At 39.2% G+C, this 22477-nt stretch overlaps 3 protein-coding genes across 3 annotated transcripts; all 3 read left to right on the forward strand.

Moving 5' to 3' along the window:
* The first annotated feature begins 2159 nt into the window (after positions 1-2159).
* LOC114447612 (uncharacterized) lies at positions 2160-3888 on the forward strand. The gene is made up of 3 exons (XM_028424002.1): positions 2160-2198; positions 2625-2833; positions 2911-3888. Exons 1-3 carry the CDS (start codon positions 2160-2162, stop codon positions 3419-3421), a joined length of 759 nt encoding a protein of 252 aa, XP_028279803.1. The 3' UTR covers positions 3422-3888.
* A 3634-nt stretch (positions 3889-7522) lies between these two features.
* LOC114447613 (ovarian cancer G-protein coupled receptor 1-like) lies at positions 7523-8251 on the forward strand. The gene is made up of 2 exons (XM_028424003.1): positions 7523-7590; positions 7681-8251. The coding sequence occupies exons 1-2, from the start codon at positions 7523-7525 to the stop codon at positions 8249-8251; spliced, it is 639 nt and encodes a 212-aa protein (XP_028279804.1).
* A 5912-nt stretch (positions 8252-14163) lies between these two features.
* LOC114447614 (G-protein coupled receptor 4-like) lies at positions 14164-20668 on the forward strand. Its single transcript, XM_028424004.1, has 4 exons — positions 14164-14244; positions 14431-14612; positions 14698-14959; positions 20561-20668. Exons 1-4 carry the CDS (start codon positions 14164-14166, stop codon positions 20666-20668), a joined length of 633 nt encoding a protein of 210 aa, XP_028279805.1.
* The last annotated feature ends 1809 nt before the right edge of the window (positions 20669-22477 follow it).

Consider the following 22477-nt stretch of genomic DNA (forward strand, 5'->3'; position numbering starts at 1 on the left):
TGTGCTCCAGGTAGAAGCCTTGTTGATGCTTTGTTTTTTGTTCTCGCCTTTTTTACCATTTGCCGGGTTTTCTTGATCTAGTTTTGCCACTATGCTAAGTGTGATTTTTTTGTTGCTGCTTTTGTACCTTACCTTTTGACCACGACAAGTGTGATTTTTAGTTTTGTATTGTTTTGCCCTCCTGGCTGAAATAAAAGACGCTCTGCGTCCTGCAACTGTGTCCGCTCTCACTCACAAACCCTGACATGCATGGAGTCGTTGGAGGTGACAGGCTGTAACTCTTGTGTAACATAATGTCTGACAAAGTGTGTGAGATGACCCCAAATACACACTTTCAGCTAAATATGATATTTAAATATAACAAGAGGGAATTCTGTAACACTGTGAGTGTAATGATTGAAATACTCTTTATAGGTGATTCAGTAGTCTGTTAAATACATGTATGATAGCATTAAACTCTGCTGGTGTCAGCTTGAAACACACTCTTACCTGTCAGTGGCATGAGGCATTACTTTAACACCACATTTCTTATAACACTTTGTGGAAGTTTCATGACTCATCACTGTAATTCAGACTAAAAGCAGAACATGAGGTAATGGGGCAACAACTGCTGCTTTCTGTGAAACCTTAATGCTCACAGTACTCATGTGTGTTCCCTGAAGAATTATTAGGACATAATAGAAAAAAGGGCTTTTCCTAAAGAAAATGTGAATGTGAGAAAACTTGATTGCTGCAGCTGAAGCGTTGCTTTGAATGCTGATGTGAAGAATTGCTCTGAATTGCTGGAGAATCAGAGCAATTCAGAGCTTTGTATGCCTCTGTGTATCAGCCTGTCACCATGGTAACAGCAGAGGAGACCACAAAAACCACTCCAACTTTGAGAGCCTGGCACACGGAAACAATTCAGAATGAGAAAATTCTGAATACAGGTTCGATAGAGCAGCATCTAATGAGCGTTTTAAGACTAAAATGGAGTCTGTAGCTTGAAATTTGTAGGAGGAGATACATTTGGCAGATGACGTCAAAATTGCTAAATATTTAAAAATTAGTATTATTTATTTTTAAAAAAAATAATTATTTAAAAAAACCTGAAGTTAACCTGGAATGTCCTGTGAGATGAACATTTTGATAGTTGAATGGCTGAAATTGGTCAATGTATGCTGAAGATATGCTGCGCCAAAATACATACAGAAGAATAAAATGAAGAAGAACAAGAAGAAGAAAGAGGGTGAAGAAAAATAGTTTGATTGCCTACCAATGCCAATAAAACTAGTTATCACCTGTAATTAAGGACTTTTTTTAACCTTACCACTGCCTCCTGTTTAGCACTTGTGTTTGTACCTCAACCCCTCACAAAATGTTTGAATCAGGATTAGTACTTTTTTTTAAACATGACTTCACCATTTTGTCTTTGATTTTGTTAAATTATTAGTAATACAGTGTAATATGTCGTTCTGCTGCTCATCTGAGCCCAGTTAACCTTTGAAGGAATAAACTTTTTTTCATTTTTTTAACATGACTAAAAAAACTCACACAGAACCTCAGCGTGGTGAACTGCACCAATCTGTAAAGTTTACAGGAAATGAATGTAGGCTGTGAAAGTGATAGAAATAAAGTTTTGAGTTCTCAGCTCACTTTTTACTGACTGAGGGCTGAGTTTGGAGACATTCCAAGCAAGGTAAGGTGGCTTACACTTATTTTCATGATCTGTACTTGAAGAGTAATTTTGTTATGAGAAAAACAGCTAGTCAAGATTATGAGATGAGTCCAATATATTGTACATTTGTGAATCCAATGTGCTGTGGTATGAAGGCACAATAAGATAGGATGCTTTATTTATCTCACAGTGGAGAAATTTTCCATTTTTACAGAAAACAAGTAAAGAAAAAAGTTAAATAACTCATATGTAATAATTTAATGCCTGAAATGTACACAGGCTGAACTGGAATTATTGAAATAATTCAGAATACAGAAAGAGAAACTGAAAGTTTCAGTAACAAATGTATATTAAATAAAATCAGCAATAAGGAAATACATTCTTTTCATTTTATATTTGTGCAACTGCTTGCCTTCCTCTTTACCTGCTATTTCAAACAGGTTGTTTCCTACAGTGTGGCTGATTCTTACAGCTCCTCCATCACACAGGAAGCCAGACAGACATGGGTTTTGAATATCCATCCATTAGCCCCAACACTGGGGTCTGCCTCAGTTTGACCATAGCAGCCATCACTTATTTGTTTTTTGTGGTATGTATAACAATACGTGATGCCACCATGATGACACCCTAACCAGCAGATCCACTTATTTACAGGGGCAGAGGAGGACACACAGCCACTGGTTGTTTTCCTGAGGAGAAGGGGTTGTGTTTTTTTTCTGTGTCTCATAAATGTATAATATGTGGGTCCAGATAGAAGAATGGTGCTGATCTGTAAATACATTGAAAATATCTTCAGATACACCACCTCTGTTTTAATGTCTCATCCCAGTGTGTGTGTGTGTGTGTGTGTGTGTGTGGGGGGGGGGGGGGGGGGGTGTTGTGGACCCTGTCCAAATCCTGAATCCTCACATGATTGAGTTTTATATATTTCTGCATTAATTTAACTTTTAATGAATGTTTCCTGCAGGTGCAGACTGATCATGTCCCTGTCACCTATTACGCAAACCTCCTCATCTCCAATCTGATAGTGCTCTGCACTATAAACGCTTGGAAATTTATCATCCCTGTCAACCTTCTCATACCTGACGATTATGAAGCTGTCACTATCATTCGTATTATTTTCTGGTTTGCTGTGATGGCAGGCCTCAGCTTCAGGGTGTGTTTTGCTCTGGAAAGGTACCTGTCATATCTCTAAGTATCTACACTATAGTAGCTAGTGTGATATTAATCTGTATCTCTGCTCTGTGTTGCAGGTGTTTTGCCATCACCTTCCCACAGTGCCAGTGCATCAGACAAACTAAAGTTTCTGTGCTGCTCTGTGTTGGTGTCTGGGTCCTTTGTGCTGTTGCCATCCCTCATATTTTTTTTTTTGGGTTACATCTTATCATTCCTATTTTCTCTCTTCTCCCTACCCCTGTGTTTATTGTCTGTCTAGCTAGGGCCATCAAAGCCCTGCCTGCTGCCACCTTGATGCCAGCTGAGAAAAAACGAGGAGCTTTGGCCATTTTGGTTCTGCTGCTGCTTCACAACTGTCTAACCATCCTGCCTATGATGATTTTTTACATTTATGACTATATAAACTATACATTACCTTCTTCATTTTCTCATCTGGATATGGTCTGGGCCTTGTTTTGTTTGGGTCCTTTAGTGGACCTGATCCTTTGTCTCTTCTTGCGGAAAGGTCCAGTTGACATGCTGCTCGCAAGCTGCTGTGAGATGGAGAACGCTGTAGATGAAGACCTTCACCACACAACTTCTGTGTAACTGTGATATGCCAAATGTAATCATTGCCAAAGACGTAACCCTGCGCAGGAAGCTGAAAAATAGACCTTACAATCTTTCTGTTACATGTATTTTTGTTGCCCAAAACCCAACCAAGCACAAATGAAAGAAAACGAAACACAAGGGGAAAGTACTCAGTGTGACAGCAGATGTAGGTGGTTGTTAGCCTGGCTTGCCCACACAGGTGGGTAAATGACAGAGAGACAGAGAGAAGGTCAGATAAAGTGTTTCTTTCTGTCACTCTTGTTACACTCTCTCACCAATGAATTTCTATTATCCCATCAATAAACCTGGTATTCTCTTCAGGGCCATAACTCTGCTAGTCCATGAGGTACTAGAGCCCCCTGCCCCATCCTCTGACGTCCAGATAATTTGATGAATTTTGTTTTTCATGGAATAATCAGCTTTACTGTGACCAGCATCAACACAAATTTGTAAGTATTAAATGAATGTTCAGATGAAATGTCAATGTCAATGTCAGTTTTATTTATATAGCACATTTATAAGGGCATTGCCCACCAAAGTGCTTAACATTAAAATACATAAAATAAACTCAAACCTCTGGAGGGCCGATGCAATACCAAGAGGTCATGACTACAAATCGATCATTGACTTCCAAAAACAAAACACCACTCGGGTTCAGATCGTGGAGGCCATTCCTCCCAACCACGACTATTGCCCACATGGGCATTGAAGTCCCCCAGCAAGATGACAGAGTCCCCTGTTGGAGGGCCTTCCAGTACCCCCCCCCCCCAGGGACACTAAGAATGTCTGGTACTCAACACTAGACATTCTCTGGTTTGGCCTTTAAGCTGAAACAGGTAAGAGAAATCTCCCATACCTGAAGGGGCCCTTTCATTTGCTGAGGAAAACTCCAACACATGGCAGCTGAACTGGGGAGCTATGAGCAAGCCCACATCCGCCTGCTGCCTCTTACTGTGAGCAACTACAGAAAGAGGAGTGTCTCATTTAATAAGGGGATTTTAAACCTCTCTTAGTTTTTGCCTTGGGAGACCCTGCTATGGCTTTAAGCATATTTAACATTGAGGCTAACTGATTCTAGGCAGCAGTTTGTTTCAATCAGCATGCTGCAAAATGTTATGCTATTATAGCACATTTCCAACATTTGAAATTAACACCAGTGAATTGTTTGTGAAGTGGGATTATGAGAAAAAAAAATCATTTCCGGAATTATTCATACCTCTCTCAATGGCAAAGCCTTTGTTGTCTATCACAAATGTCAAGCACTTGTTTCTTTCTGTTAATTTCCACTGGGCGTTGGACCACTTCTTTTGCATTGATCTCAGGCAAGAAGAGCTGTTATAGAACCTGCCGTTCTTGAGATAGTTCTGCATTTATGTCCCTGTTATGAAAAAAACACGTTCTCGGCTTTGTTTTTCTTCTTCTGCTCATGTGTGCTTTTTGTTCCTCTTTTGGGGTTAAAATGAACATACACAAAGCACCACCATTTATCCACCCAATTGTTTACAGTTAGCAAAGTTTCTCTGATACGGTTTTAAAAAACATGCATTAGATAACGTCATCATTTATATTCAGAAAATGTGTAAAACCAAGTGTATCTCAAAGTACATTGGTATATACTGATAAAATGGTATCAAATAAAAAGTCAGTCAGCCTTCATGAGAAGTGCATTCATCTGCAGTGTGGCCCCTGTGGTAACACACATTATACATTACCTTGTGTAATAGTGAGATTTCCTGTAAATGTTGTGGTTTGTTACCTTTTATTCTGATTCCTGGTTTTCTGCTCTGTCCTCAGTTTTTTTTTGACATTGTGGTTTTTGTTGCATTATCCTTCCTGCCCTGACCTCCCTTGTTTGCGTTGTCTCCTGACCTCCCTCGTGTGTTTGTATATGTGTTTTCCCTGGTGTTTTACTTCCTGTGGTTTCCTGCCTCCTGTGTCTTCCTTTTGCCTTTTAGTTTGTATTTTTGATTTATACTTTTGGACTTGGTTTTGAGTTTGGACGTTGACTTTTATAATAGAAGCTCACTTTTTGTTTCCCCCTTTGCCTCACATCTGCGTTTGGGTCCTGTTCAAGCACATCACATAACAGTAAATGTCACTAAGAGTTACGCTGTTGTGGGGGGAGGAAGGGGGAGGGCCCAGAGTCCTTTAGTAGTCTTTAGTAGTCAGGTAGTCTTTAGTTTGTAAGGGGGTGAATGTCTGGTGAATTGTCTATCACAACTGTCAAGCGCTTATTTCTTTCTGTTAATTTCCACTGGGACTTTGGACCACTCTTTTTTTTACGTAGATCTCAGGCAAGAATGTTATAGAACCTGTCGTGCCTTGAGCTAGTTCTGCATTTATGTCACTGTTATAAAGAGCACGTGTACTGCTCATGTGTCCTTTCTATTCCTCTTTTGGGGCTAAAAGGAACATGCAAAAAGCAGATTAGAAGGGAGATTAGATTTTAGATTTTGTCCAAAATTGTTGGGTGTTTGACCATTTGATGTCGTAAAATATGTTTTGTAGAGATTTCACCAGTCACTTGTGGAAATAAAAGAAATATTTGCAGCTACTCCTTTCAGAAGTCAAACACAGGAATATAAACATATCATTTAAGTCAAAGGCCTTCAGAGGAAAAATAACAAAATGGAGGAAGCCAGGAGAGTTTGAAAACTCAAACTTACCTGACAGTGACTGGTGAAAGAGGAGGCCACACCCAGCAGGTCTACAGCGATGGATTTCGACCCACCATAAGAGAAAACACCTATGCAACCACAAAGTATTATTTCTGTGTGGCTTTAAGCACATTTGTCCTTCATTTCCTTTTCCATTCAAGAGCAGTTTTTTCATTTCTAAATTTTCTGCCAGCCTCACACTCGATCCTCTGCTCCAGCCTTTTGCTTGTCATGAGCAGATTCCTGCTGTTGGTCCACCTACAATGTACAGCAATAGAGCTGAATGAGTGACTGACATGAGGGGATCATAATTAAGTATGCACTGATTGCCATCTTTTGGGTCGATTCCAATATCTGGTTTTTCATTGATTACAAGAAAGCTGTTGTCTCAATGCCACACTTCTGGATCCTGGAATACCTGGAGATATACAATATCAATATACAATATCAACATTCAATGCAAACTTATCGAGACTGTGGAAAACCATCAAATGTGGTATATACAGAGGAGATGCTCTGTCCCCACTGCTCTTCTGCATAGGCCAGAATTCCCTCAGCTACCTCTGAGACCTGGGGCCTATACAGGTTCACTTTCACACTGAGCTGAATGACAATATTAATGGTACAGTGTGGTTTGAATCCATGACATTAAAACATCGAAGATTGTACTGAAAATATATACAGCTGTAAAAGAAGCTGCTGCATGTGAGCTGATGAGTAATGCTTCACACTTATTCTAAGGAATCGGTGCTAGTATTATTAATAGTAATATAATAAAACCACAGGAAGACGTGAGTAGATAAAATCAAGTATCATAAGGAAATACAGTCATTCTGTACAGAAAACAGAAAACACTGCTGTAAGAACTGAGTCAAGTACAACTTTCAAAGGTAAATAGATTTTATATATACATATAACAGAATGAAGCAGCTTTACACAGGAGGTGCATGAACAACTGTGGATATATGTTGTTTTAAGATCGATTAATCAGTGCTGCTTGATGTACCTATTGATATTTGACTGTTAGCATTCTTTATTCTTTCATTCACACAGACTCAAACTGTTATCATCGAGTGTTTATGTGAACTTTAAAGCTATAAGAATATCACTGATGTTAAACAACTTGCTGTCACTCAGGACCAACATAATCTCTCAAACACCAGATACTGAAGAATGGAGGAACTCTACAACACCTCGGGGAAACAAAGTTATGATTATAATTCTTATGATGACAACAACACAAACTACGGCTGCTTTTTTGGAAACTATGCATTTGTCCAGTATGTGCTGACATGGATCATCTGTTGTATTGGACTTCCTTTGATCATAGTGGCCATCATCGCACTTTGTTTCCTGGTATGTACATGATGACTGACATTTGTTATTGATGGATGTCTGCTGTATGATGGTTTGGGTGACAGACAAGAACTGTAACTTTGTAATGTTTTATTTTTTACATTTTGGTCTGATGGCCAGTGTTGGATTCATGGTTTGTGTTTCCATGGAAAGGTAACTGTCTGACCATTTTGTGTGGATTTAATTAACACATATACTCTGATGCACCTTAAAAACTGTCTATGTCTCTGTCCTGTCTTACAGGTATTTGGTCATTGCCCACCCACTGTGGTACAGATACAGAAGGACCATTAAATCCTCTGTGATTGTCAGCATTGTGGTCTGGATCCTTCCTCTTGTTTATGTCCTACCTTCATACTTCCAGGTTGATTTTCACATCAGTGAAACCATCTATGGAGTATTCTGTCTCCTGCCCCTCCCTCTGTTCATGTTCTTCCTGGTTGGGACTCTTAGAGCTCTGTCCTCAGCTCGCAGTGTCCCCTCTGATGAGAAAAGAAGAATTGTGGCTATCTTGGTGGTAGTGCTGCTGATTTACACACTGCTATTTCTGCCTGAAATCATCTGGTCTCTGGTAGAAGAGGCCAGTAATAACAGCATTTTCACTGACTTGTGTTTATGTCTTCTTCAGCTGAGTCCTCTTGCAGACCTGATCATGTATGTTTTTATTAGAAAAGGAGCCATAGACAACCTCTTGTCCTCACTGTGCTGTGACAGAATGGACAGTGATGCTGACCATCCTGTCACAGTCCTTGCTGATGTCAGCAAATCAGCAGCAGATCCACAGAGGAGAAGTTTAGGTGAAGAGAAAGAATAAAGACCCCGAACAGAGAAGATGATACATTCACCAAGACTGGGTCAGCAGAGCAGCAGACTTTAGCACACATGATGCAGCCACAGGGAAGAATGCATGTATGTAATGCAGCATTACTGTTTCTTTCATGAAGGTCAGCCTCATCATTATTATTCAGTCTGCTAACACTGTAACAGAGACCTGCTGAGATCAATATTGACTGCAGCTTTATACTGTATATTAAATGTCTGAATGAAGAAACACTGAGTGTCTGATTGATTCAGCATCTTTGACAGTTTTGAACATTGCATGGAGTCGTTGTAGTTGGAGGTGACAGGCTGTAACTCTTGTGTAACATAATGTCTGACAAAGTGTGTGAGATGACTCCAAATACACACTTTCAGCTAAATATGATATAAATATAACAAGAGGGAATTCTGTAACACAGTGAGTGTAAGGACTGAAATACTCTTCATAGGTGATTTAGTAGTCTGTTAAATACATGTATGATAGCATTAAACTCACTGTCAGCTTGAAATACACTCTTACCTGTCAGTGGCATGAGGCGTTACTTTAACCACATTTCTTATAACACTTTGTGGAAGTTTCATGACTCATCACTGTAATTCAGACTAAAAGCAGAACATGAGGAAATGGGGCAACAACTGCTGCTTTCTGTGAAACTTTAATGCTCACAGTACTCATGTGTGTCCCCGAAGAACTATTTATACAGATTATTAACTTCACTACTTTTTCAGCACCAAAGCCAAGCACAAAGTCTCATTGTAGACCACAGCCTTGTGTCCACTTTTAAATATCCTGCTTTGATAAACACTTAAGCAAATTTGCTTCACAGTTTTGAGCTTTTCCTATAAAATAAATATCTGAGTGCTGGAAATGTAAAAACAAAAAGTGCCAAATCTGTCAATGTGAAGATAGAGAAAGCTGCAGAAGGTGAATCCACTTTTTCAGCTATGAAATAAGAAATAAAGAGATGTTTTCAAATTGTTTTTCTTTTCAGGCCAAATATATAAGCCCTTTGCAAAAAAGCATCTTAGCTAAGAGCCTTAAATGCTACTTATTTATGTCCCTTTTTAAATATGAGCAGGTTTGCTCCTGGATACCAGGCCTCTGTGTGCTGTATAAAGACGGAGCAGGACAGCTGACCTCAGAGAACAATACAGTAAAATCACAAAAACACAAATGTTTACTTTTGGATTATTTGGATATACAAGAATATTATGTTTTTATCTTTCTCATAATATGCACATTATTTTATTGCATTATGTTATAATATTTATTATTTTTAGTACTATTAAAAACCACTTACAGACATGTAGTTCACACTCCAAGACAGAAGGTGGCAGTATTAGACTATCAGATATTTTATTGTAGTAATCATTTTGGTTTGTTGGTCAGTGTTGGATTCATGCTGTGTGTTTCCCTTGCAAGGTAATTGTCTGTCTACTTTATGTTTGTCCATTCAACCATTGCATGAATCTGACACACCTTAAAAACATGTGCTTCTGTCCTGTCTGACAGGTATTTGGTCGTTGCCCACCCACTGTGGTACAGATACTGACGGACCATTAAATCCTCTGTGATCGTCCTCTAAGTTTTAACTGTTTATGTTGCAACATATGTTGCTGTGCCACTGTTTAGGTGGCAGGCAGTCCATCTATCTGTTAACTCCGTATGACCCTGACTGTTGCTTGACATCCTCTGGCATGGCCTTAACTTCAGACAGCCTCAGTCAGTGTACTCTTTTTAACCTCATCTCAAGACTTATTTTCATCATGTGGCTAATTCTTAAAAAAATGTATTCCCAACCCTTGTTGTAATTGCTTCATTTGTTTTCTTTTTTTTGTTCTGTAAAGAACGTTGTAACTTTGTTTTTGAAAAATGCTGTATAGATAAAATTATTAATCTAGTTAAAAACACTGTTATAAAATGATCAGATCGATCGTGAGGTTTATAGTTATTGTGTTTCACTCTCAGTGAATGTTACCATTAAAAACACCAATGCTGCCTTTGTATCATTTGTACATGGACACTTCTTGGTGAGAGAGTATATGTTATATGTTGTCCTCAGTGTGTTGTTGCAGAATGCACAGTGATGCAGATACACATACATAGAAGCAGATACACAGAGAAACATGTTATCTCAAGCTGTTCTCGTGACCTCAGTGTTGTATGTCGAGACATCTCCTAAGCTGAGTGTTTTGTCACATCCCTAATCTACTAATCAGCAGGTAAGTAGCATGAATAAGGGCAGTGTGCAGTCAGAGCTGATATCCTGGTGTATACTTTATGATGTTCATAAAGATTCATTAAAAAATGTAGTAAAACCTGTGTCTCCCTTAATTTAAACCCTGAAATAATGAAGGCACAAATCTTCACAATCAGCTGAATGACAATATTAATGGTACAGTGTCGTTTGAATCCATGGCATTAAAATGTGCAAAGTTTTACTGAAAAAAAACACTAAAAAGATCTTGGAGGCCAGGAGATTTTTACACCTAGTGTGAGGCATTAGTGGTAGAAAAATACCACAGGAAGCTGTGGGTAGATAAAAATCATCAAAGTGTCATTTGGAGATATGAGTTCTCACACTTAAGCAAATACTTGCTTCACAGTTTTGAGCTTTTCCTCTAAACTAAATATCTGAGTGCTGCAAAAAGTGCCAATTCTGTCAATGTGAAGATAGAGAAAGCTGCAGAAGGTGAATCCACTTTTTCAGCTATGAAATAAGAAATAAAGAGATGTTTTCAAATTGATTTTCTTTTCAGGCCAAATATATAAGCACTTTGTGAAAAAGCATCTTAGCTAAGAGCCTTACATGCTACTTATTTATGTCCCTTTTTAATGAGCAGGTTTGCTCCTGGATACCAGGCCTCTGTGTGCTGTATAAAGACGGAGCAGGACAGCTGACCTCAGAGAACAATACAGTAAAATCACAAAAACACAAATGATGCCAATTCTGTCAATGTGAAGATAGAGAAAGCTGCAGAAGGTGAATCCACTTTTTCAGCTATGAAATAAGAAATAAAGAGATGTTTTCAAATTGTTTTTCTTATCAGGCCAAATATATAAGCACTTTGTGAAAAAGCATCTAAGCTATGACCCTTTCAGGCTATCTATCAATGATTTGTGTCTGATTTATGTCTAGTTTGTTTTCAGAAGAAACAATTCAATCAACTAATCCCCCCGCCCCCCCACAGGATGAGCTCAGCAGAAAGATGTGTTCCCTGATGTTTACTTTCTTTCTGGGAGCCTCATCTTTTATCTGGCTCTTGGCTCCAGCAGGTAAGAGAAGGAAATTAAAACTTTTCAGATATAAGAAAATATTTTTTTACAAACCATTCTGAACTCTATTTAACCATTCAAAATCTACTTTTTATATAATTAGGGCCCGTTCAGCTTCACTTTTACAGTCAGCTGAATGACAACATTAATACCAAAGTGTTGTTTGAATCCATGGCATTAAAATGTGCAAAGTAGTACTGAAAAAAGTTTTTTACTGTGAGGCATTAGTGGTATAAAAATACCACAGGAAGATGTAAGCAGATAAAAATCAAGTGTCATTTGGAGACATGTCACTCTTACAGGGTCCTCACACTTCAGAGAGAACAGAGTCAAGTACAACTTCCAAAGGTTTATATAATATTACATGGACAAAAGAATATGCAAACATAACCAGGTATACACAGGAGGTGTATGAACAACCTTTGATTAGATGTTTTTAGTTTTCTGAACACCTGCAGCTCTCCTTTTATACTAAGACTTAAACTGGTCTGCTACCATTCAGTATTTGTGTCAACTCTATCACTGATGGGATACAAATTCAATTCTCTCAGGACCAACATAGCCTCTCAAACACCAGATTTCTTACTGAAGAATGGATGAATTATACTTTAATGAAACCTCAGTGCAACAAGTGTGTGATGAAAACATGTTCTACGGCTGTCAGGAATCCAGGTGGAGCCAGGGCCTTTATTTTGGTATTTTGTTGTTTTGCCTTAGTTCCTGCATTATTTCCTGTTTTTGCATTTGCTTCCTGTTTTATTTTGAAAAATAACTGAACCTCCTCTCATTTCAGGTGTCTTGACTTCCCCTTCCTCGTGTGCTCCCTCCCCCTCCTGAAGACTACCTGCTCCTCCCTAATGTGTCTCACCTGTGCCTCTTTGTCTGCCCTACTCCCTGTGTATTTAGTGTGTGTTCCCCTTTCACTAGGTGCCAGTTTGTTACATATGTTAGTGAGTCTTCGTCTCGTCTCTCATGCCTTGTCAGCCCAAAGCTTTCAGCCTTGTTCTCTGGTAGAGATTCATGAGTATCATGCCTAGCTCTTGTTTTTGTGATTTTTGATTACCTTGATTTCTCCAACCAAGCCTGGTTCTTGCTCCCACAGCTAGTGGTGATCTTTTGTTTATTGACTCTGGTACTGACCTTCTCAGCATTATTAAAGACAATTGTTATTTTTTAACCGCTCTGTGCCTGAGCATTTGTGTCCGCATCCACAACAACTCCCTGACAAGGACTGCTTTATTGGAAAAGCTGCATTCATCAAGTATGTGCTGACATGATCATCTGTTGTATTGGACTTCCTTTGATCATAGTGGCCATCATGGCACTTTATTTATCGTTATGTACATGATCACTGACAATTGTTAATGATGGATGTGTTGGTGCAGTCTGTATGTAAAGCATTGTTCATGTGTTATAACTAAACGGATACTAAATGGATAAATGAACTCAGAAACAAACTCGGGAGGAGGTGTTGTTGAGAATGTTTAAAACATATTTTTTTTCCTTTTTTTGTTTCCTACAGATACGAAAAGATCATGTTGCTCCAGTTTATGTCATCAACCTTCTACTTTCCGACCTTTTCCAGCTCTGCTGTGTGATGGTTATGATGAAAGACATGAACTGTGAGAACTATAGATTATTTGGGTTTTAGTATTTCGGTCTGATGGTAAGCATTGGATTCATGGTCTGTTTCCCTGGAAAGGTAAATATTTTGGGTGGATTTAATTAGTGCATAATCTGGTACACCGAAAAAAAAAACTGTCCTGTCTTGCAGTAATTTTTCCTTTTCTGTCGGCCTCTCCATTTGTCGCACAGTTTTGAGGTTGTCCTCTTTATGAACAGGAAATCAAAGTCTGATACATATGATTCCTACATAAACAGCTGCACTACTGTGCTCCCACTTTCCCTCAGCCACCTCTGAGACTTTACATCATGAGGAGCCTGTTCAGCTTGACTTTTACAATGAGCTGAATGATAATCTGTATTAATTCAGTGTATTGATTCAGTGTGGTTTGAATCCATAGCATTAAAATAAGATTTCTCCATTTCTAGTTGCTAAATGTTGGGGGATGATTTCTACACTTACTGTGAGGTACCAGAGAAAAAAACCAGAGAAAGATGTGGATAGATAAACAAGTGTCATTATGAGGTAGCTGTCATTCTGTACAGGGTTCTCACTGTGAGCACACACTGCTGTAAGAACAAAGTAAAGTCTAACTTCCAAAGGTAAATAGTTTTTTCTTATATATTACATGGACAGAAGAACTGAACAAACTGAATCAGTCTTACACAGGAAGTGTATGAACAACTGTGGATATATTTTCTTCTAAGATCGACTAATCAATGCAGCTTGATGTACCTATTGATATTTGACTCTGTTAGCGTTCTTTATTCTTCTTTCTTTCGCACAGACTCAAACTGTTATCATCAAGTGTTTATGTGAACTTTAAAGCTATAAGAATATCACTGATGTTAAACAACTTGCTGTCACTCAGGACCAACATAATCTCTCAAACACCAGACACTGAAGAATGGAGGAACTCTACAACACCTCGGGGAACCAAAGTTATGATTATTATTATTATGATGACAACACAAACTACGGCTGCATTTTTGGAAACTCTGCATTCATGCAGTATGTGCTGACATGGATCATCTGTTGTATTGGACTTCCTTTGATCATAGTGGCCATCATCGCACTTTGTTTTCTGGTATGTACATGATGACTGATGATTTGTTATTGATGGATGTGTTGGTGCAGTCTGTATGTAAATCATTGTTTATGTGTCATAACTGCCTCCTAAATGGATGAGTGAACAGAGCACCATGACGTCTTAAAGAGGTGTTGATGAGACCATGTTTTAACACTTATTCACTTTTTTAAATGTTTCCTACAGATCCGAAAAGATCATGTTGCTCCAGTTTTCGTCATCAACCTTCTACTTTCTGACCTTGTGCAGCTCTGCTGTATGATGGTTTGGGTGACAGACAATAACTGTCAGATCCTTGAAATATTTATTCCTTACAGTGTTGGTCTGATGGCCAGTGTTGGATTCATGGTGTGTGTTTCCATGGAAAGGTAACTATCTTATGTCTCATGTGTTGCTGCATTTCATCAGTTGATGCACCTTAAAAACTGTCTATGTCTCTGTCCTGTCTTACAGATATTTGGTCATTGCCCACCCACTGTGGTACAGATACAGACGGACCATTAAATCCTCTGTGATCGTCAGCATTGTGATCTGGGTCCTTTCTTTGGTCTGTGTTCTGCCTTCCGATCTATCGTTTAATTTTAATGTGACAGTTGCCATGTTCTCTGTGTTTCTCCTCCTCCCCTTCCCTCTGTTCATATTCTTTCTGGTTGGGACTCTCAGAGCTCTGTCCTCAGTTCGCAGTGTCCCCTCTGATGAGAAAAGAAGAATTGTGGCTATTGATCAGAGAAGATGATACATTCACCAAGACTGGGTCAGCAGAGCAGCAGAATTTAGCACACATGATGCAGCCACAGGGAAGAATGCATGTATGTAATGCAGCATTACTGTTTCTTTGATGAAGGTCAGCCTCATCATTATTATTCAGTCTGCTAACACTGTAACAGAGACCTGCTGAGATCAATATTGACTGCAGCTTTATACTGTATATTAAATGTCTGAATGAAGAAACACTGAGTCTCTGATTGATTCAGCATCTTTGACAGTTTTTAACATTGCATGGAGTCGTTGTAGTTGGCGGTGACAGGCTGTAACTCTTGTGTAACATAATGTGTCTGACAAAGTGTGTGAGATGACTCCAAATACACACTTTCAGCTAAATATGATATTTAAATATAACAAGAGGGAATTCTGTAACACTGTGAGTGTAAGGACTGAAATACTCTTCATAGGGGATTCAATAGTCCATCAAGTACATACACAATAACATCAAACTCTGCTGGTGTCAGCTTGAACACTGCCTTACCTGTCAGTGGCATGAGGTGTTATTTTAACCACATTTCTTATAATACTTCAGACTAAAAGCAGAACATGAGGTGACAGTTGGGCAACAAGTGCTGCATTAACATCAAGAATTTCCTCGGAATACTCTGTTGGCAAACCTGCTGGTACACGTTGATGAATGGTGTCTTTCTGACTGGAGGGAAGCAGAAAGTGGTGAAGAGTGGCTTATTGTGACAATGTAACTGTGTGGGGACACATATGAGGAAGTGTTCACTCTCATTTTATATACATTATCTTGTCAAAAGTATTCGCTCTTCGGCCTTTACACGCATATGAACTTGAGTAACATCCCATTCTTAATCCATAGCGTTTAGGTCTTTGTATCCTGAATCATTCGGAGTTTCATTCTCTGGAATAGCTCCTCAAAAATAACCCACACCATAATCCTCCCTCCGGCAAACTTCATACTTGGTACAATGCAGTCAGACAAGTATTGGTCTCCTGGTAACCACTAAACCCAGACTTGTCCATCAGATTGCCAGATGGAAAAGTGTGATTCATCACACCAAAGAACACATCTCCACTGCTCTAGAGTCCAGTGGTGGCATGCTTTACACCAACCAAAAACTGACACTTTGCATTGCACTTGGATATATATGGCTTGGATGCAGCTGCTCAGCCACAGGAAGTGAAGCTCTTGAGCTCTGAAGCTAATCTGAAGTTTGGAGGTCTGTAGTGATTGACTCTGCAGAACATTGGCTCCCTCTGTGCACTAAGCACCTCAGCATCCGCTGACCTTGCTCTGTCATTTTACGTGGCCTACCACTTCATGGCTGAGCTGCTGTTGTCTCCACTTTGTTATAATAGCACTGACAGCTGACTGTGGAATATTTAGTCATGAGAAAATATCATGACTACACTTGTAGCACAGGTGGCATCCTATCACAGAACCACGCTGGAAGTCACTGAGCTCCTGAGAGCGGATCATTCTTTCACACATTTGTAGAAGCAGGGTGCATGCTTAGGTGCTTGATTTTATACACCTGTGACCATGGAGGTGATTGGAACACCTGAATTTTTTTTATTTTTTTTTATTTGCTACGTGACTGAATACGTTTCGCAATATAATGTCTTTAAATATTTCGGAGTTAATTTGTCAGTCTGTTTATTCTGTTACAGAAAACAAGTGTTACTAACAGTTTGAAAGCATAAGTTTGTTTTATGCTTCACTTTATGGTCATTCAGCTAAAGACACTGCAAGTTGTCTCATATCATATCAACAACTAGGTGGCTTCAAATGAACATCAGTAAAAGTTACACATATAGTGCTTTCAGCTTTTGTGGTTGCACATACTGCCACCTGGTGTTTAGTCTTTGAAACTGCAGCCACTCACACTGCACAGAGAGTTGTGGTCAGCATGGGCATCACAAGTATAAAAATGTATGTGTGACAACTTACCACCAAATAATACTGTCTACTCTAATTTAAAGTAAACAATAGCTCCCTGTCAACAAGTTGAATTTAACATCAGTTTAATGTCACCTACAGCTGTGCTTCCTAACCAGTACTACTACTGATGTGTAATTCTGATGAACATGTGGTGGTCTGTCAGTACAGCTGCAGCTTCAGGAGACCAGCCCACCACCAATGTGGATCTCTCCAACAACAGTGTGTAAGTGTGTGGAAGGACTTGTTGAAGCTGTGACTGAGACATCCAGCTGCACCAGAGGAACATGCCTCCCTGAATTCATGTTACAGTTTTTTCTGATTGCTTAAACACTATCAATGATTCTTATAGCACAATTTCTAAAACTATTAATAGTTTTAGCAAAATCACTCACTGAGTTTGCAAAACTAAAAGCAAAAAAACTGCTTTACACTCAATTTGCACTTTTGTAACACACAATTTGCAATTGTATAAATATAATCCACTTCACAGCACTCTTTTTGCTGAACTGTAAACACAACTCACTGCTTAACACACAACTTCCAAATGATCAACACACTCCTAGTAAAACTACACACATGTATGGCTGGTATTTACACTATTTTGCCAACTGTCTGGCTACACTGTCACATGTGAGAACTGTTTTACATCATTAGTTCACTTTGCAATCAGCATGAGCACTGTGAATAAGCCACAGGTAAGCTTCAGTGTGGAGAACAATGGAGGGAGAAGAAGACTGAGAAGAGTGAGAATTAGAGGAGGAACATGAGGAAGAGGAGGAGGACGAAGACTAGGAGGTGAATTTAGAGGAAGAGGACGAGGAGGTGAAGAGGAAGGAGGAAGGGTAAGAAGAAATAGAATTACTGATGTCATCGGAGCTACAATAGTGGATCATGTGATCAACCATGGAATGACCCTGAGGGAAGCTGCCAACGGGCTCAGCCTGAGCCGCTACAATATAGCAAGCATCATAAGGACATATTGATGAGAATGGGTTAGTACAGTTCCTTCACTCTAAGTTTTGTAGGTGTACCTTACTCTAATGAGAAAAACAACAATACTGTACATGTAAAACTGAAACTGCTACTCCACAGAATTACTAGACATCCAGCATCTGGAAGGAGGCATGCGAGGATATGGACCAGGCATCATGTCAGGCCTGGATACGGCACTCCAGGAGACATGTTCCCCGGTGCCTTGGACTAGAAGACATTGCATGTGATGTTGATGAAATTCTGTGGCCGGACCCAGAGAGACAATGAGACTGATTTTCTCTCTCTCTCTCTCTTTCAGTGAAATTGTATGTTTTCTTGTGTTTGTGTTGATGTGTGTGAATAAACTTCATACTTGAAATTTGAATCCCTGTGTGTTTCTAGAACTATTTATGACAAAAGTTTGACCTCACATGGACAGACCTTGTGCACAGAGAAAGCAAAAGCCAGATGTGTTTTCAGTTACAGTTTTTTCTGATTGCTTAAGCACATTTCTGTAACTATTGGCTATTTGTGCAAAACTCTACACACAAATAAAAAAACCTTACACCAAATCAGCAAAACATTGTAGATCTTTTGCAAAAGCTAATACATCTTGCTTAACTCTTCAAACCTTTGTAAAAATGGTATTTTTGTACCACACAGTTAACACAAACCACCATATTACTAAGCACACAATGTGCCAACTACACACTGATGGTATTAACTGAAAACACATCTGGCTTTTGCTTTCTCTGTGCACAAGGTCTGTCCATGTGAGGTCAAACCTTTGTCATAAATAGTTCTATAAACACAGGGATTCAAATTTCAAGTATGAATGTTTATTCACACACATCAAAACAAACACTAGAAAACATACAATTTCACTGAAAGAGAGAGAAAATCAGTCTCATTGTCTCTCTGGGTCCGGCCACAGAATTTCATCAACATCACATGCAATGTCTTCTAGTCCAAGGCACTGGGGAAAATATCTCCTGGAGTGCCGTATCCAGGCCTGACATGATGCCTGGTCAATATCCTCGCATGCCTCCTTCCAGATGCTGGATGTCTAGCAATTCTATGGAGTAACAGTTTCAGTTTTACATGTACAGTATTGATGTTTTTCTCATTAGAGAAAAACTTAGAGTGAAGGAACTGTACTAACCCATTCTCATCAATATGCCTCAATAAGCCTCATGATGCTTGCTACAGTGTAGCGGCTCAGGCTGAACCCGTTCAGGGTCATTCCATAGTTGATCACATGATCCACTATTGTAGCTCCGATGACATCAGTAATTCTATTTCTTCTTACCCTTCCTCCTTCCTCACCTCCTCGTCCTCTTCCTCCTGCTTCCTCATGTCCTCATCCTCCTCTAATTCTCGTTCTTCTCAGTCTCCTTCTCCCTCCATTGTTCTCCACACTGAAGCTTACCTGTGGCTTATTTACAGAGCTCATGCTGATTGCAAAGTGAACTAATGATGTAAAACAGTTCTCGCATGTGACAGTGTAGCCAGACAGTTGGCAAAATAGTGTAAATACCAGCCATAAATGTGTGTAGTTTTACTAGGAGTGTGTTGATCATTTGGAAGTTGTGTGTAAAGCAGTGAGTTGTGTTTACAGTTCAGCAAAAAGAGTGCTGTGAAGTGGATTATATTTATACAATTGCAAATTGTGTGTTACAAAAGTGCAAATTGAGTGTAAAGCAGTTTTTTTGCTTTTAGTTTTGCAAACTCAGTGAGTGATTTTGCTATAACTATTAATAGTTTTAGAAATTGTGCTATAAGAATCATTGTTAGTGTTTAAGCAATCAGAAAAAACTGTAATGTGGCTCTGAGGACTCTACTGGCAATAATGGGCATGATGTGATGATGATGACATGGAGGAGTCCTCTCATGGGCAGCATGGATCCATTTTTAAGATTAGCTGTAGTAATACTGGAGTATATTTCTGTCAACAACAGTATTTTGTTGCAATGGCTCAACGTATTATTAAAATATACGTCACAGACCAACCATATGTGAGTAGTGAGTGCAAATAATCATCGTTATCTACAGCAGTGAAACAGTGTAAGAGTAATGTTTAATATTAACAATATAGTGTAAAACATTATGTTTGGAGTTTGTTAAACACTGATCAGTTGATCAGTCAGTGTGCAAGATAAAGAATCGCAGAGAAAGAAATGTCAATAGGTACAATAGTGCACTGACCTGTGGTGTTAACAGTAGTGCAAACCATTTTGAAGGACAAAGCATGAAAAATACAACTCGGTCACCAGGAAAATGGTGTCACTGAATGTGCAGAGCACAGATAGCAATGTACATTGTCAATATCTTCAAGCCTAAAATATGTATCATATCAACACTGCCCAGACAGTGAGAAATGTGTCATATCAGCTATCAACACAGTAAGTTGTGCTGACATGGATCATCTGTTGTATTGGACTTCCTTTGATCATAGTGGTCATCATCACACTTTATTTTCTGTTTCTCTACAGTATGACGGACTTTTTTTATTGATGGATGTGTTGGTGCAGTCTGTTGGGAAAACATATTTATGTATTCACTTTTTTAAATGTTTCCTGCAGTAGTGCTGTTTATTTACACACTGCTATGTCTGCCTGACATCATCCTCCTCCTGGTACATTTTTTAAATTCTGTTTCTCTCTTCTTCAGGTAAGTCCCCTTGCAAATTTGTCCATGTATGTCTTCATCAGGAAAGGAGACATAGACAATGTCTTGTCCTCAGTGTGTTGTTCAGAATGTGCCTCTACCAGTTGGTAGATTAACAAGGTGACAACATAGGAACAGTGCACACACAGGCAGCTTCATATAGGCAGGAATATTAATACAATACAAATTAGTTCATGTAAAACAGTGCCATCATCTGTCTTATTTAAACCCTGGAATAGTCGAGGTAGAGTAGCATCTTCAGAGTAGACTGATAAAGTCCAGTCTGTGTGTTACAATGAAAACATTCAGCAGTTATTCCTATGGCCAGTTATCATCATGATTTCTACATAAACAGCTGCTGTACTGTGCTCCCACGTTACCTCAGCCACCTCTGAGTCTTCACATCATGAGGGGCACATTCAGGTTCACCTTTACACTGAGCTGAATGATAATAATGACACTGAAAACCTTTGCAGGCTGTAGATGAAGTTCATAGATGATTTCTACACTTACTGTGGCATAGCAAAGAAATACCACAGAAACATGTGGGTAGATGAAATCAAGTGTCATTAGGAAATAAATGCCACAGTGCACAGAGTTCTCACTGGGGCAGTGAGAGAAAACTGCTGTAAGAACTGAGTCAAGTGCTTCCAAAAGTAAATAGTTTTTCTCATATATTATTGTCTGCATCATAGTTTGGGTCCTTTTTCTATCTATATCTTGCTTTTATATTTCTGGGTTGATCTTAAAGTCACCCCTTCCCCTGTCCCCCTCCCTCTGTTCCTGGTTGGGACTCTTAAAGCTCTGTCCTCAGCCCGCAGTGACCCCTCTGATGAGAAAAGAAGAATCCTGTTCAAAATTGAAAGCATAATTTTGGTTCCTTGCCTTAGTTAATGAGTTTATGGTGATTTAAAGACACTGCATGTTTGCCCCACAGCTTTGAGGTTTTCCTCTTCATAAACAACAGGAAACCAAATGTCTGTCAGTCAAACTGTGGATGTGAAAAAATGACATTTTACTGTGATGTTTTACTTTTTCATTCAAACACAAAAAAACAACATAAATACACACATTTAATAAAAAAGTGCAGCAGGAAATGAATTAAAGGTTGATCCAAATAATCTCTCGCATCATTCTTGTATTCCTGCAGCTCTCACTAACATTACTGAATAAATCTATCAACATCACCACTATCAGAAACGGATCTTAATCTAACTCTGGACAGCTTCCTGCCCCTGACCACCAGTATTAGTAAATCTAAACCAACTACGTCTTTTAGACCCAATTCCAACTAAGCTGCTCAATGATATTTCTCTAGCTGCTGCTTCCATATTACAGCATATGTGCCACAGGCATTAAAGAGTGCTTGTCTCTGTACTTGTCCTGCTGGATCTCAGTGCTGCCTTTGACACCATGTATCACAGCATTTTGTTACACAGTTTAGAACATCAGATTAATATTGAAAGAACAGTGCTGGGCTGGTTTAAATCACATTTATCAGATAAAATTTTACTTCATGATAATGATGTTTCCTCTTTGGTGTTCCAGAGGGTTCTGTGCTCGGGCCGATCCTGTCAGGGTTTGTGTGAGGAGTGGACACAGGTGCAGGACGCAGAGCCGTTAAAAGTCCAAACAGTCTTTTATTTAAAGCCAGGAGGGCAAAAGGCAAAAACTAACAAACTAACAATCACACATGACGTGGTAAGACTCAGAAAAGCAAAAACTAGGATACTTAGCAAGGATTCTAGGCAGGGTAAAAACATAACATGAACAAAGAAACTACCTGGAGCAAAGCATGGCATGGCATGGACGAAACATGGAACGAAACAAACCCTCCACCAGACGAGACGAACTAGCAAAGACAAAGGGGAAGACACAGACTAAATACAAAGGGACCAGGGAAGACAACGAGGCACAGGT

This window comes from Parambassis ranga, chromosome 15 (assembly GCF_900634625.1).
Source record: "Parambassis ranga chromosome 15, fParRan2.1, whole genome shotgun sequence".
Lineage (NCBI taxonomy): Eukaryota > Metazoa > Chordata > Actinopteri > Ambassidae > Parambassis > Parambassis ranga.

Coding starts and splice junctions, on each gene's coding strand:
- LOC114447612 (XM_028424002.1), top strand. CDS start 2,160: ATGGGTTTTGAATATCCATCCATTAGCCCCAACACTGGG. Junction 2,199..2,624: donor CCATTAGCCCCAACACTGGG/GTCTGCCTCAGT, acceptor TGTTTCCTGCAG/GTGCAGACTGATCATGTCCC. Junction 2,834..2,910: donor GTGTGTTTTGCTCTGGAAAG/GTACCTGTCATA, acceptor TCTGTGTTGCAG/GTGTTTTGCCATCACCTTCC.
- LOC114447614 (XM_028424004.1), top strand. CDS start 14,164: ATGCAGTATGTGCTGACATGGATCATCTGTTGTATTGGACTTCCTTTG. Junction 14,613..14,697: donor GTGTGTGTTTCCATGGAAAG/GTAACTATCTTA, acceptor CCTGTCTTACAG/ATATTTGGTCATTGCCCACC. Junction 14,960..20,560: donor ATGAGAAAAGAAGAATTGTG/GCTATTGATCAG, acceptor TCTCTTCTTCAG/GTAAGTCCCCTTGCAAATTT.
- LOC114447613 (XM_028424003.1), top strand. CDS start 7,523: ATGTTTTATTTTTTACATTTTGGTCTGATGGCCAGTGTTGGATTCATG. Junction 7,591..7,680: donor GTTTGTGTTTCCATGGAAAG/GTAACTGTCTGA, acceptor CCTGTCTTACAG/GTATTTGGTCATTGCCCACC.